This window comes from Arabidopsis thaliana, chromosome 5 (assembly GCF_000001735.4).
Source record: "Arabidopsis thaliana chromosome 5, partial sequence".
Lineage (NCBI taxonomy): Eukaryota > Viridiplantae > Streptophyta > Magnoliopsida > Brassicales > Brassicaceae > Arabidopsis > Arabidopsis thaliana.
This window is the reverse complement of record NC_003076.8, coordinates 10,643,793-10,660,361: the sequence shown is the minus strand read 5'-3', so window position 1 is coordinate 10,660,361 and position 16,569 is coordinate 10,643,793. Positions and strand designations below refer to the sequence as shown.

The following is a 16,569-nucleotide window of genomic DNA, read 5'->3' as shown; positions in this document are numbered from 1 at the left end:
GAGCAACTCTCATATTTTCCGTTTTATAAATCAAATCTAGAGTTATTGTGTTTTCAGTGACAATTTAAATTGTTTATACTTATACCAAAAAAATATAAAATTAGAAAACTTCATACTATGTAATAGAACCAATAGTAATAATTTTTTAAAAAATTAAATTGGTTTTAGTGGGTATTTAAATTTTCATTGATCACAATTTTTTTTCAAAAGATATTATAGATTTTTTTTCTCAAAAGTAAAACTCAAAAAAGCCAGAAAAAGCCCTATAGCCTGGACCAAAATAAGAAATATAGGTTCAGAATTCTTAAGAATAAAACGGGATAGACTCAAATCTATGAGAGTTTTATCCTTTTTCTGATGGACTAAGTGGACTACTTTTAAAATGGGCTTAGTTCTTTTTCATTGGGTTCAATTGGAATCTCAAAATGGTAAGAACAATACAATAGATCAATGTATCAAAATCTTACCAAAAATAAAATAATACTTGGATGGTGAAACGTATAGATAGAACGATGGGTTATTAGCGTCTTTTAAATTCATCAAAGTTATAAATAAAATAAAAAAAATCATCAAAATGGAGATGAAGATGTGACGTTTCAATGAAGCTTTTACCCAAACCAACATGGCATGTGAATTTATGTACTTTTCTATTTTTCTTTTTCACCGAATTCAGTCCATGCTCCCTCTTTCCCTAATCCCTATCATAACCTCCAATCTCTTAAACAAGATAAGATTTGTCGAATTATTCTCAATTATTTTAGTGAATAATTAGGCTTTTTTTTTTATTCTAGTCTTTTTTTTAAAAATCATTGTCATATGTATTAAAGATATAAAGTCAATATATATATATATATATATAACATTTTGTTTGACTATCGAATTTGTAGTTGGTACCGTAATTTTATGAAAAGAGAGAGGTCTTTTGTGTTTAGAATAAAAATACAAACGATAAAATACAATTTTATAAAGCCAATAATGAAAATATTTATAACTATCCAAAACGAAAATACTCTTGATCTTTTAGAACATAGTAGATCGATTCAAATTGTTACTACTTACCATAGAAATAACAAATAATTATTTTGAATGAGTGATACAAAACATTACCAACTTTCATGTAAGGAACTAAAAGAAATATTTCTAAAAAATATTAGAACTAGTAAAAGTGTAAAACTGTTTGTAATTCCAGATTTGAAGTGGTTGAGAAAAATGAGATAAATTAATGTTTTAAACATCGAAGGAAAAAAAATAAAAAAATAGAATTTAGAAGTGTGAAAGAGAGGAATGGGTCGACTAGTAGGGTATGTTCTCCCTTGTGGAGATCCTAAATTGATTTGACGTAACTCACTAATCATTAATGCCTTCATACCCACCCACATGTTCCCTCTTCTTGTAATACCAATCAATTTGGTTAGACAAAACACAAACACAAAGCAATATCAATGGTAACAACTATTCTCAAAATCATTGTTTCTTACGACCCATTCACTTTCTTTACTCTTTTATCGTTACCATTACCAATGTTACTTTTCTTATTATTTTCATTACAACCGAACTTGTTTACATAACCAATGCCTCCTATGCAAGTATGGTTCAAGTTCAATATTTGTATTTTTCAAGTTATCAACATCGGTTTGTACTCTCCACAACTCACCAACCATAATCTATATACTTTTTTCTTCTTCTTCTACAATGTCGATATTGAAAAGTTAACATTATACCAATATCAGCAAAATAACGTATTAAAGGTCCGATTAGTAGTGTAAAATGGTATAAATGTTAGGATAAATAATATTGGAATAACTAGAGGAAATCATAAAGCATGGTTAAAATAAAGGTACAAAAATAATAGTGATACTATATTTGATTTCACTAACTATATATTTTTATAAAGGACAAAAGATATATATACACGATAGTTCTTTACAATTCCAATAAAAAATCATCAATCTAAATTTATATTTGCCGAGTTAAATAAAGAAAGTAGGAATAGACAAACAGAAAATTTAGAACTGAACTTTGCGAAAACAAAATAAAACATAAATTCGGGAACCTAATAAAAAACTCTCATGTATTTTCCATATGAAATGTGGAATATAAATGAGATGGAACGGGAACGAGAATTCGCAAAAAATATGAAAAATGACAATCATAAAAATAAAAATATTACTCCGACTTACTATTAGAGATACTAGTCTTCAATTGTCTGAGTCTTCTTCGTCTTCCTATCATTTGTCATACATAAATAGAACCAAATGAAAGATGTTAAAAGAAAAAGAAGAACTTTTTTTTTAATATATCATTAATAAGTTTTAAACATAGAAATCAAAGACAGCCACTATATTCTAGTCTATAAAATAAAAACCACATAGTCATTATAAAAATTTTAGAAAAATAAGCTTTCCACTTATAAAAGACAAAGTAGAATTTTAAATGATATCAAATATAATAGTATGTAACTTTGGTCACATTTAGAAACATATAAGAAATTTAATGTTCAGTTTGTGTGTAATATTCTATAATTTTATATTTTATTACTATAAAGTATATACAAAATATCATATTTAGTACATAACTTGCTTCAAATAGAATTTCAGGAATTTTCTTTCATGTTTTGTCTGGTTCGGTTCTGTTTCGAAACAAAAATTGAAAACTTATATTATACTGGAATGTATTTTCATATGGATCATAAATTTTGAAACGAGTGAAGTTCCAACGAGTAAAAAATACTTAACTCATACAAATTTTAAATTCGGATAAATACATATCCACCGTTTAATAGTACAAATATGAATGTATGTATTACGCAAAAAAGGGATGAAAGTGAAAGACTGAAAGATATGGTCTCCCTAACTCTTCCAATTTTCTTTTTACCAAAGAGACTCTATATATATAAGTCTTGAATGATAGTAGTTGTGCATATAATAATTGTGATTCCCACTAAATTTGTCTCCATTCAAGCTCCAAATATATACCGAACCACAAAATAACAAATATATATATATTTTTGTCATTATTAAAATTACACCGTACTTAATCCATAGTTGAACCGTACGTTTTTATTCATAATCAGAAAATTAGTTGACATGTATTTTAAATTAGTGTGTTTTAAAACAAAATAATAAAGTAGAAAAACAGTCATTTTTACAAAGAAACGTATTATGTGGACAAACACCATAAATAGTATGTTATCATGTGGTTAAGTGTTGTTTCATTTAAGTTTTTTAGGCAAATTTTTAAAATATTTAAAAAAATATGAGAGAGTTAATTATATGAATCAATTTCTTAGTTTTTCCTAAAAAGATTTGTTATCCAAAATACTAAAAAAGTTTAGGCTTGATAATTATTATATTTGCACTATACTGTTATAATCATCTTCAAATATTTTCCCTCGCCATTTAGTCTATACTAACCGTATTTATTTTTGTAAACTGCGTTTCTCTATAAAAAAGAATTATACTTAAACTATATTATATTATTTAATCTGTTTGTTCCATAACATCTGATCTGTTGTTATCGTTTGGAACTTATGTATAATATGTATTGGATTAATATATAAATTTGGTATGGAATACAATTTTCTCAATTTTTTAAGTTATTCCGTTTTATTCTGTAAAATAGAAAATTAATTTAAAATTGTGAGTTAAAATTATATCAAATATTATATTTGGGCGACATAAAGGTATTTTAAAATATGTACATAATCAAATTTATCATCTTATCTATTATATTATAAAAATATATATTTCAAATAACGTTTATTTCTTTGTCCAAAGACATTGCATAGAGATTTCGAAGTTGGGAGTAGTGCCATTGGATAAGTTTCTTTTATAATTCTTTATATTATTGTCTTGCTATATTTCTTAGGAATCTTATTCTAAAAGTATCAACTTTTAAAGAGGAATATTGTCGCTAGAGAAACAAATAAGAAAGAAAGAGTTTTGTCAACAACCTTGTTGCATAATGTTGAATGATGGATTGGACATGACTTTCGGAGATCATGTGAACTTTCGGGACCCAATTTCTTAATTATTGATCCTTCATTTCTCACATGTATAAATCTTCTTGTATTTGAAAATATGACAAATAGCACTGTGATTCTTTCTGCCATCGGAATTCGAATTTGACAAAACTAATATTGTTTTGAACAATGACACCGATAAATATATATATATATATATATATATATATATATATATATATATATATATCCCTTCCTGTATAATTTAGTGTATGGGTATATATATTTAGTGAATTTAGTGTATGAGTTGGTATCCGAGAAAATACATTTTGGCACTGAGAGATTTTTTTTTTCACTGAAATATTTTTTTTTTATTATAACTAAAATATCTTACAAATTTATTGTTTTTTAAATAGAACCTCAAACCGGTTAAACTAAGGGCTCCCTTAAACTAATCCTGCATTATAGACAACTTTTTTTTGTTTTTTTTTTCATCATAGACAATTTAAAGAAAGGGTGAATTGGCAACCCAAATAACTAAGGTAAACCGTAGCGGTGACGTTAACGATGGTAAGATTCTCACAAATTTTTTTTACCCATTTGTTAATCAATAGTTTAAATAGACAAACAAATCGAAATCGAATGAATTGGTTTGTTTGGTTGTAGGATAACTTAATGGAATTACAGAAACATTTTCTGGGCAAATCAAATAAGTTGGAATCTGTAATAGACTAAACATTGATGTCAAGGATATGAGCGATTGTCCGTTGGAAATTTTATGGCTTTGGTGATGCAAACGGATTTAGCGAAGAGATAATAAGTGAGTTGGGTAACCAATTATTTTCGCCAGCGAAGCCGTGGACGACAACGATAATACCGATTGGACGAGCGAAAGATCAAGTCGATCCGAATTGTTGGTGAATTGATCGAAATTATCAGAAGTAAAGTGATGGCAAATCAATGACAGTGGTACAATCAACAAATGGATTTAGGATTTTTAATGGGTAACAAAAAAAAGGGTTTAATAGGAAGAATAGATCTTTGGTAAAGTTATATAATCTAGCATTTGTTGCAGATGAAAAAGAATGAATCAAGTGAAAAAAAACAAAGAGGAGAGATAGGAGAAAAAGTCTATGTAGTTCACATAAGGCAATATTGTCATTAATACATAAAATACATAGAATATCAACCTTGTTTTTGTTTGATGTTAGTTTCTTAATTTATATTTTTTTGTTGGTTATTGTTGTAAATTTCCTTTTAAAAAAATTATTTCTCAAAGACTTTGAAAACCTGAAATCATCATGAAATCTTAAAAATATGTTAAACTTATTGTCTTTACTTGGTAAAAGTTAGACTTCAACAATGATGCATATTGCTTTCTGAAATTGGCATGACCAAGCCTCAATAGAAATAGAGATAATTCGTCAAAAATAGTCACAGCCGGTTTGTCGACTTAAATCATGTAAAGAGAAGGCAAAAACAAACTATATTTCGATCAAATCTGGTTGAAATATTTGGTGGAGGAAACTACCAAGAGACACCCAAACGACAACACCCATAACCAAACCCTAAAAAGACGGCAAATCAAACCAAAAAGGCCAAAAAGAGTATCACGGAGGAAAAAAATCTTTATCTTCATAATTAAAAGCATAGAGACTAATGGATCAAACTCTACATAGAAGCCGAATGGATCAAACTCTAGATAGAAGCCGACCAACCGTCGCTGACAAAACCGATAGGTGCCGGAAGCAAGTCGACTTACGTCAAAGCAAGGTTGTCGGAAAACAAACCATATATCTTTACTATTAAAGCCAGAGTATTTTGCGCATATAGCCGACCAACCATCATATAAGAATCATAATGAGAACTAGCGAAAGAAACACGGACAATTTTGTCATATTTTGACCAGAGGGCAGAAAAATTAGATTATTTCTCTCTTTAAAAAAATACTAGAGAAATAAGAGAGAGTCTCGTAACTTGCACAAATATTATACCATTAAAAATGTTTTGAAAATAAGAAACAAATAAAAATATATTTTTTGATGTTTATTCTTTATTTTGACTAATTAGAATGGAACTATATTACAAACTTTTATGTTGGGACAAGATAACTGTTTTTTTTCTTTTTCAGGTTTTCAACCAAAAATTTTCCTCCTCTCTTTGGTAAAGTAACGTATCGTAATCATCGATGTCCATGTTTTTCCTCTAAATTCTCTCTATTTTCTCCAATTATTCGAGAATTAATATCTTTATCACGCTCCTCTTGCTCAAGATATATAAGCCAAGATGGATTCAAGTCTACATCAAATTGGGTGTAGTCGGTGGTAGAGCTTCCCCATGTGGGCGCTTTTCGGAGAAATATTGAAGCGGTTCATCCTTTAGAATGATTTCTAATAATTCTAAATATTAATTAATTGACTAACAATTTTGATATTTTCTAAGAAAAATCTGAACCTACTTTTTTTGTCATTGAAAAGTAATTGTCAGAAACGTATGAACGAAGACAAAACACGGAAAAATATCATGTGGTAATTTGTATGATTGGTAAACAACTTTTTAAAGCCTCCAAAACATAACGGATCTACCATTGGAGAGGAATGGACCCCACGAATCCGAGAGAGGACGTGGATTCTCACAAATAGGAGTGGTCGAGACCCTACAACCGAATCAAAAAACGTGGATCCAAATGCAGTTTTTCAAAACCATAGATATGATCCTATTGGAGATGCATACATGTTAGGTATTCAAAACGAGATTGCAAATTGTTTTGGATATCTCGAAGTTATATGGTTTGATCGAGCATGTTTTTCTCGGTTTTTATAAATAGTTGGATGAAAAAAAAAAACTAGAAGAAGAGAAACATGAAGAGCAAAAGAAAAGAAATAAGGAGAAGCAAACATTATTGTGTTCTTTTTTTTTTGTAAAAAAAAATTATATTATAGTTTGTTAAAATTGGTGAGTAGATGTTGATTTATAAATATAGTTGATATATGTTTTATTTTAAAAAATATTTCTATAAGCATATATTATAAATTATATTAATTAAAAGAAACTAAAAATAATATAAGTAGAGGCTAATTTGGTAAAAAAAAAAAAATCTAATCACACTCAAATCACATCTAAATCGTTTTGCCATTTAAAAAATATGATGTAATCGCATCGCACCCAAATCGTATCTTCATTCACAATATTAACTGATCGTATCGCTCCAAATTCGCATTATTTCCACACTTAAATCACAATTGCACCTGAAACGAAATGACATTTTCGGTACCTAAAACAGGCACCCTAAGCTTCAAAAGCTTTTTGGGTATCCAAAAATGAGAAGAACAGTTGCAGGACTACACCAAATAGTCATTAGTCACAAAGTTTGTTAACTGAAATAATATTTTCTTTTATATGTTATAGTTAAAAATTTCATTACACTGTTGGTAGGTGGAATACCAAAAAAGAAAATAATAATATTTTGAGATAACAGTATTCAATATAGAGCATGTTTGCATATATTTCTTGTCAGACGTAGAATCTAACATTTGGTAAAGAGACTGCATCTACATACTAAAATACATTTAGATATATGAAAAGAGAGAGGAAAAATAGGTGGATTATTCTTGTTTTTTTTATATTAGAAACTGAAACCCAATAGCAATGTCACTTGCCATTAAGCATTTCACATTAGTTATATAAACCGACAATTAACAAAACTTGCCAAATTTTAGGCAAGAAAAGACATAAAATATACGTGGACATCACATGTTTGACACATCGGAGTTTTGTTGTTATGGTCGTTTCGTTTGCATGTAAAATGTGTCTTTCTCATTTAATTTTCGTGCTCTGCTCACTTTAAACTATAAGTCTATAATATAATGATTCTGTTTACTTTATTCTACTTTATATAGCAGAAGAAAATCTATTTTGGTCAAGTAAAATGTATACGATACAACACATTTTTGGTATAACCACGTTAATTATTTCCAACTATGTATTTTTTTCCTCGCGAGTAAAGTGAAAAAAGAAATCAGTTTCAGTTTTCTTTTTTTTTGTTTCTTACACTTTTTCTGAAAACAAAATACAAAACAAATCAGTATTATTAAAAGATAGCATAGGATGAAAAAGAAATTAAGCGCGTGGGGGTAATTAGAATCTCAATGTGATGTCATAACTGACAAGAAGTATTATTTGGACAGAAGCGGTCTTTAAAAGATCGACGCACATATTCTTGTTCAACGTGATTCCACTTTATACGTATAACATTTCATTTATTGTTACTAAGAAATTTTAGTACGTAATTTCATGTATCCCAGAACCACAAAATATCTCAGCTCAAAAACTGCAAGTTTCATTATTTATAAGTTCTCCAATATCTTGGTGAATATTCATATTAATCGGTCAAAGATAGTACAATAATAAGTTACAAGTTGCTGCAACACTTTTCTCTATGTAAGAGGATTCAACATCAACCTCACATTAACTATAAAATTTATGGCTGTTATATAGAAAATAAGGTAGTATAAAATTAATGTCGTAAAAATTTAATATTTCTTTTAGGTATTAACCAAAATGAATTGATCATTTGTAAGCGTTTCAGAATCCTACCTTTAACTTCATAATCTCAATTTACAGTATGCAAACAACTATATTGGTCTGATAAAAAAGAAGAAATGGTATTTTTAGTTTTGTTCCTAGTGTTTTTGGTTTGCTTTTAGATGGCATAGAAACACTATTGGTTTGGTTATTGTCTATAAGACATAATTAATCGGGAAAAGAAAACAATTCATTTATCCTTACAGATTACTTTAATGTTCATACATAATACTATAGTTAAACAAACAAACATTAAAAGTTGAGCCTCCGTGGTTCATATATGCAGAAGGAATATCTCGGATCCATTTTTGGTACCAACGAATAAAGTGTTAATTAATATTTAACCACATCTACAAGAGGGTTTAACGTGGAATTAAGTATAACCACGCAAAGATAATATAGCTGTTGAATCTTTTTCTTTTTAAATTACCGACCATCGAAACGTACTTCAAGAATTCGAACAAAAAGTTAATGAGACTTATCAAATAACTCCAAACTAATTATTATTATTTTCTTTACAAAAGCATTTCAAAAACTTTAGAGACCCTTTGGTTGAGAATCATCAATATTAAACATTCAAACCAAGTTAGGGCAGTGTTTTGATGGTCGATAACTCGTCTTATTGGTCGAGACAAGTGATCGAGTTAGTATTAACATATGTAAAAAAAAAGAAACATGTATTGATCATTGTTGAGGATAAATTTCATCTATTAAGATATCAGTCAATTATAATGTGTTACGTGATTCGATAAAAAAAAAAGACCAAAAAAAAAAAGAAGATAACTATTGGTAAGCGTAAGAAATGTGTTTACATTTTGGCATTTTGCCAAAACACATAAAGATGGTTAGTGATGAGACGAGACGAGTCATGCGCTACTTTTAAAACAAAATGAAAAACATCATTAAGCTAACAAACCAAACACACTTGTTTTGATAACATGTTCTAGGGAACTAGTTATGCCAAATCTAATCCGCATAAGAAGACTAAGTCACAACATAATTCAGTAATTTGGTTGAGATTAAATCCTATAAATATGATTTTAAGGTATAAGAGAGAAGAGACTCTTTTGATCAACACAATCAAACATCTACAAAGAAAATTATCTCACATAGCTACTTCTTAATCTAATTTTTTCATTAATCCATTTTATTTTAAATGTGAAGAATCGCATCTAGATGTGACCTCTCATGATAAAAAATTAAACCATTGTAAAAAAAATGTTGTGTAAAACTAAATATAATAAATTATTAAAAAAATACAAATTCAATCCACTAGGTTAAAAACTCCTATGTAGAACATTTTTTTATATTAAAATGTAAATACATGAATCTTATTTTTCGAAAAACTAAAGACATCTTTTTTTTATATATTAATTACCAAAACAAAATAAGACGACAAAAATATTCTTTGATATAGTAAAAGAAAACTAGAAAACTAGAAAACAATAAATTACCAAAACAATCTAGAAAACAATAAATCCTACTTTGCATTACTTTATTATAAAATCCCGAAATGAATCTATAAATGTAGAAAATATTATACAAAAGTTGTAAGAGATTTTAATATACATAATTACATATATATACAAGTAAATACACCGTATATACATACGAAGGAGTAAACAGTATTATTTGGTATATAGTTACGTCTCTATATACGAAGGGTTCAAACTTCAAAGTAATAATTTAATCAACAATGTGTACATATTGATAAGTAGTAGTATATATGTAAAGGTCTCACGTCTCTATAATAAAGTATGACTCGTCACGTGACCTCCTCTTCTTCGCAGAGACAGAGATAGGATGAGACAGAAAGAAACCAACAAAACCAAACCCCAAAACCCAAGAAAAAGAGAAAAACACTCTCTTCTCTTCTCTCTCTCTCTTTCTATTTAAGAGACTTCACTGTCTCTCTCAGTCTTTTAACGCAAAACAACTTTTGTGGAGGAGAGAAAGCGAGATAACACACACACAGAGATACACATCTTCAATAGTTAAGAGTTTTCTATATACAGAAGCATAGAGGAAAGAGAGAGAGACAGATACAAAAGTTAATATCTCTCTCTCTCACTTGGTGAGACTTCTCTTTTTCCTCTGGGTTTTGTGGTGGGGGTTGTCTCTATAAAAACTTATATATATAAAATATATAAATAAATAAGAAGGAATTATCAGGTTTTATATAAAATAGCAAAAGAAATGCAACAGCACCTGATGCAGATGCAGCCCATGATGGCTGGTTACTACCCCAGCAATGTTACCTCTGATCATATCCAACAGGTTCTCTTCTCCTTCTCCTCCTTCTCCTTCTTCTTCTATTATATTATCTCTTTCTTTTTTCTTTATTATATGTTTCTTTGAATTCATAAAGGAAAGTGAAGAAATCTCTCTTGCAAGTACCTTATAACTTTTTCTTTATATTATATAAAAAAGTATGTGAAACCCTTTTCTTCTGTTCTCATAACATAGATGATTTTTTTTCATTGGTTCTTTTTTGTTTGGTAAAAGAGTTCTTGTTATTCTTGTTTCCATGTCTTTTTTTTTCATAGAGAAATTAGTTTTAATACATGTGTGTTTATGTTTGATAAATTTGGTTGGTAGAGATGCTTTGGTCACTAAGATGATTCTTTCAACTTTTTTTCTTTTCCTTATAGATTTGGTGTATTATCAGTTAACTTTGATGCTAATTAAATGTCTAAAACCAGACAAAGTTAAGAAAGATTCTTTCTTTCAATGAAAATGAATGTTTAGGGTCCAGTTGTGTTTTGAGTTCTTGAAACATGTAATGAAAAATAACGTGTTCAAAACAGACAAATCTTGGGAACTGAAGATTTGTTTCACATATCTCGTTTTTTCTTCTTGTCTTGGTTTTCGGGTTCTGGAAGTTTCATTGATGGCAAAAACCACAAAGCCATTTATGTGAATATTGTGGGTGGTCCTGTTTAGATTTGTTATCATTATAAGTAGATCTATGTGTATTTTCCAGTCCAAGTGTTTCTTTTATTGCTTACATGACCAGATATACTTTGTGGTCCGAAACAACATCTGGTCCTTATCTCAGTTTTTTTTTTGTGTGGTCCTCAAAATCTTTTCGAAGAAAATCTTTCGTTACACTTTTGTGATATTTCAACATTATTGTCTTTTGAGATAAGTCGGAATTTAAGTTACTGGGGTCTCCTTTTGAGATTTTCTATGTCTTTATTACAACAAAAACAAAATAGTATGCAAATTTTTTGTTTGTAGCATTAGTAATGATTAATGAAAATGTTTGATTGTAGTACTTGGACGAAAACAAATCGTTGATTCTGAAGATTGTTGAGTCTCAAAACTCTGGAAAGCTTAGCGAATGCGCCGAGTAAGAGACAACATATCTCCTTTATGATTTCACTTGTGTTCTGTTGAGTAACAAGAAATGATGATTAAAATGGTTATAGGAATCAAGCAAGGCTTCAACGCAACCTAATGTACCTAGCTGCAATAGCAGATTCTCAGCCTCAGCCACCAAGTGTGCATAGCCAGGTGATTGTTTATACAGTGAAGTATTCCAAATTTTGTTGTATGATCAATTGAGAAAGTGATTTGTTTTGTTTGGTTATTAGTATGGATCTGCTGGTGGTGGGATGATTCAGGGAGAAGGAGGGTCACACTATTTGCAGCAGCAACAAGCGACTCAACAGCAACAGATGACTCAGCAGTCTCTAATGGCGGCTCGATCTTCAATGTTGTATGCTCAGCAACAGCAGCAGCAGCAGCCTTACGCGACGCTTCAGCATCAGCAATTGCACCATAGCCAGCTTGGAATGAGCTCGAGCAGCGGAGGAGGAGGAAGCAGTGGTCTCCATATCCTTCAGGGAGAGGCTGGTGGGTTTCATGATTTTGGCCGTGGGAAGCCGGAAATGGGAAGTGGTGGTGGCGGTGAAGGCAGAGGAGGAAGTTCAGGGGATGGTGGAGAAACCCTTTACTTGAAATCATCAGATGATGGGAATTGAAAGAGTGTGGCACAAGGAATCTTAATGATGAAGCAGCAGCAGCAGCAGAAGAAGTAGTAGTAATAATAGGAGTCTTGAAGTTAGTGTGTTTTGGTTTTAGTTGCTTGTTGAAGAAGCAAAGAACTCTTTATTTACTTCTTTTTAGTTTTGTTATTCTCTCTATGTTTGTTCCCTAAAACAGTGAACCTCTTTCGTGGTAGTGTACCATGTAAATCTGCTGGCTCCAAGTTGTGTCGTAATCTTAATATGTTATTTCTCTGAGTTAGACTCTTTTGCTTTAACCAGGACTGAAGTTTTGTAGATCATTGATGTTACCTATTTGGATTCTAAATCGTTATGTAGGCTATATTATTGTTTTTTTTTTCTGGCTGTTATACATAATTTTATTTTATAGTTGATAAAGTCCAACCGGTTCAGTCCAAGACTCATATGACCAGCCTTAGTGGTCCTCGCAAGGTCCCATACTGCTGAAGACCGGACCATAGCCACCCGAAGCTGCACTCAAACCAAAGACCATATTCGGGTCCATTTAAGATAAAGTCTCGTGAAGAAAAGAGGGTTTCAAAAATGTGTCTTTTGGTCCCTTTGCTTCGTCCTAGATTCTTCAAGTAGTATTGAGTGTGGATTTCCCTTAGTTGAGAGTTCCATCGACGATTGTTTTTCTAGTGTCTGGATTCCCCTAGGAGGCCAAGCCCAGCCCCTGCTTTTTACAACTCAATCACAAGCCAAGAGAAGTCTTCAGTTATTCTATTACTTCCTTCCCTTTGGCAAAACTATAAGCCTTGAAACAATATGTCACAAACACTAGTTAAATGTTTAGACCGCACCACCATAGGCCCCAAGTATGTATTTGACATGTTGGCTTCATGCCTGCTCTACTAGACTTCATTTTTGTCTAACTGGTAGTGCGCTATTTCGAAAACTAGATAGATTTGTCATATCTTCTTCTCATGACCAACACATTATTCTTCTTCTTTTGTTCACATTGACATGGTATTATAAAGGGTAATTTGCGGACCACACCCTTTGACCATGTTTTATTTTCAGAGATTGACAAAGTGAAAAGTGGTTTTCACGTTTTGTCTTTTCAGCTGAAATTTGACCCTTTTGCCCTTGCTGCTAGAGCTAAGAAACTGTTGAATGTACAGTTTAGTTAGTCAGGTTTAGTTAGGTACACTGTTCCGGTTTAGTTGAAGATATTTTTGTTTCACGTTGAGGAGTGCAGCTGTACAATTAGAAGGGAGGTTTTTTTTATTAAAAACGAAGTGACATAAACATTTAATGGCCCAAAAAGTTTAGACGTGACTGTTGTTATAATTAATGCAAAATCATTATTACATGTTATAATATTATAAAATTATTGATAATAATTGTTGAGTTAAAAATGAACCCAGGAAAAAACATTAATTGCGAACGTACATTGATGCTCAAGAAGTGTTTATCTTGTTTATTTACGAAGTTTGGAGCCAAGATAATCATTATCGTGTAAGTAATGAAGTTTTAAAGAATTTTTTTGTTATAACACACTATGATCTTCATTGTGTTCGAAATCAACTTTGTTTTTTATAGAAAAACCCAGAAATTTTTTATTTCCAATTTTGTTGGTTGAAAATGCTAAATGTGTAAATATTTATGTTTATAAGTGTGTATATCGAAATTCTATTTGTTTTTGTAGATATAATCATGTTTTTAGTTGCATTTAATGGGTTTCTCTTGATTTTATGATGCAGTTGGGTAATGGATATTCCCGTATTTACTATGGTCGGTGAGTGGAGATGCAAAGAAGAAGAATGGAAATTTAAACCAAAGGAAGACATGTTTGGTCGCTGTGTGCGTATTAAGGAAAACATTACATACACGGAATTTGTACGTACACTAAGCGAGGCTTTCAGTTTTAAGTCCACAGAGATCAATCCCATAATTAGTTACTAGATGTCGGGAGAGATGTTAGTCATGATAGATACTCAACGCCCTCTTGTCTTCATTGATAGTCAAGTGGGATTGGATACGTTCTTTTTGATTCGTGGTCGGTATCCTTCTCTCAACTTGTTTGTCTCTTTCATTACAACCGTCAAGACACTCGGGAATAATGTCTCTAGGACTCATGGTGACGATGCTGAAAGTGACCGTGTGTGTGATAGTGCTTCAAATGTTAATGAAAATAATGAGGCCATAGATGAGGAAGACGACGTTGAAGACGATAAAACAGATGAGGATGAAGAGGAGGGGGACAATGAAGACGGTGATGGGTATGATGATTATCAGGGTAACGATGGATCTATGGGGGGGGGGGGGAAGTACCCTCGATCCTACTATTGATGGTAGTTAAAGTAGTGGCGAAAATTATGATTACAACAAGTGGAACGATGTAGTTGTAGAAGAATATGGAATAGGGAATGTTGAGGAGAACGTCATTCTCACACAATTGACTGTTCAACATCCATGGAAATTCAGTCGTCTATTGGCAGAATGTACGTACACAAGTCAGCGTGTACCTGACGGAGATAATATTTCTCACTCGGGTGACCGTACACCAGCTGTAACTCCAAGAAGTATGTGTCAACATGGTTTGTACCAATGTACATATACTATAGATTGGGAAGTGTTTTTAACAACAGAAAAGTCATACAACAAACAATGTCTTATCTCACAATCAAACAATTTTTTTGCTACAAGCAACCTAGGTCATGTCCTACAAGATTGGAGATGGTATGCGTTGATGATACTTGTCCATGACATTTGACTGCTCAAGTCGTCAAGAATTCAGAATGTTTCAAAATTACATCCTATGAACGTCTTAGAATATATTTCAGCCACTGCCAATATTGGTTTAATATTGTATCAATAAATATTTCTTAATAATTTAATTCACAAACAAAGATATATGTATATTATTACACATGTACATACATTAATTTACCAACAAAAATGTACGTACATTATTACACATATACGTACATAACTTTTCAATATGAGGAACAAACATTACTTCACCATCTATTTTTAATTAATTATTATGTATGTATGGAGATTATTGAGATATAAGAATACGTAATAAAATAGCTTGAGTTATTAGAAATCGTACCATATACGTTTCAATAAATAATTTCGTGTACGTACACTGTAAATTGAATATACGTACACAGAAGAAATTCGATGGAGGATATAATTGTAATTTTCCAGTCATCTTCAACCTGTGTATCCTTTTCTGCAAACCTAATTTTGCGGCCGTCTTTAGCAGTTTTCTCAAAATCTCATTTTTCTTACGTTTTGGTTACTATTTATAAATAAATCTTGTAAACTTAGAGTATCTTTAGTTTGAATCTATGAGTTTTTTTTTGCATTTTGTTCATCTCGAAAACAAGAAATTTGTTCCTCAATTTTGGAGTTCAATGGAGAGATGTTGAAATATGAAGAAGTGGATAATGAATTTTGAGCTTCTTTCTACTTCTCTCTCAAATATCTCCATCTCTTTCTCTTTTTCTTCTTCGGTTTCTTCATTTCAGTTTTTTTTTTTTTCAAAACTGAACTGCATAATCTAAACCGAAACCAACTGCTGTGCGGTTTGGTTGCTCCCATTAACAATAGTTTGGTCCAAAAACGATTGAAAAGACAAACGGTAGAAACCATATCTCACTTTAACAAACTATGAGACCAATTCTTTTTTCATCAACTTATGTAAATTTTTTTTATTATAAATCACTTCCTAATAAGTAGATATCATAAATCGTTTTATCTCGATGAAAACATAGTTTCTTTTACGTGATATAAGCGACCAAATTAGTTATTTTCTTCATCTCCACATGCACGACTATTTTAAAAAACCCAGAGTTGATGTGAATCATATAGTTACCTCCAACAATATGAACCCATATCACTTCACATTCGTCTAAATTAATTTCTGATATCACTTATAACGTTATGACCGCCATTGTTAAAACCTGTAATGGTTATGATTCAATTTCTCATTGGTTTAATGGTTCAATTGGATCTTTGAGAATTGAGTCTGGTTATTGCTGGTTAGTGGAGTGGTTAAAA

General features: G+C 30.8%; 1 protein-coding gene and 1 pseudogene across 4 annotated transcripts; both read left to right on the top strand.

The window, feature by feature from the left end:
- Window positions 1–10,295: 10,295 nt before the first annotated feature.
- AN3 (SSXT family protein) lies at window positions 10,296–12,895 on the top strand. Of its 3 annotated transcripts, none has more exons than NM_001344078.1 (4): window positions 10,296–10,974; window positions 11,821–11,897; window positions 11,977–12,061; window positions 12,142–12,887. In NM_001344078.1, exons 3-4 carry the CDS (start codon window positions 12,005–12,007, stop codon window positions 12,529–12,531), a joined length of 447 nt encoding a protein of 148 aa, NP_001332660.1. In that variant the 5' UTR covers window positions 10,296–10,974; window positions 11,821–11,897; window positions 11,977–12,004; the 3' UTR covers window positions 12,532–12,887. The 3 variants fall into 3 exon arrangements, with proteins under 3 accessions (NP_001332660.1, NP_198216.2, NP_001332659.1); NM_122747.4 differs by having other exon boundaries at window positions 10,300–10,822; window positions 12,142–12,895; NM_001344077.1 differs by lacking the exon at window positions 10,296–10,974 and having other exon boundaries at window positions 10,987–11,897; window positions 12,142–12,895.
- A 1,373-nt stretch (window positions 12,896–14,268) lies between these two features.
- Window positions 14,269–15,336, top strand: AT5G28637 (annotated as a pseudogene; the record flags this gene model as incomplete). Its single annotated transcript has 1 exon — window positions 14,269–15,336.
- Between the last annotated feature and the right edge of the window lie 1,233 nt (window positions 15,337–16,569).

Coding starts and splice junctions, on each gene's coding strand:
- AN3 (NM_122747.4), top strand. CDS start 10,742: ATGCAACAGCACCTGATGCAGATGCAGCCCATGATGGCTGGTTACTAC. Junction 11,898..11,976: donor AAGCTTAGCGAATGCGCCGA/GTAAGAGACAAC, acceptor AAATGGTTATAG/GAATCAAGCAAGGCTTCAAC. Junction 12,062..12,141: donor CACCAAGTGTGCATAGCCAG/GTGATTGTTTAT, acceptor TTTGGTTATTAG/TATGGATCTGCTGGTGGTGG.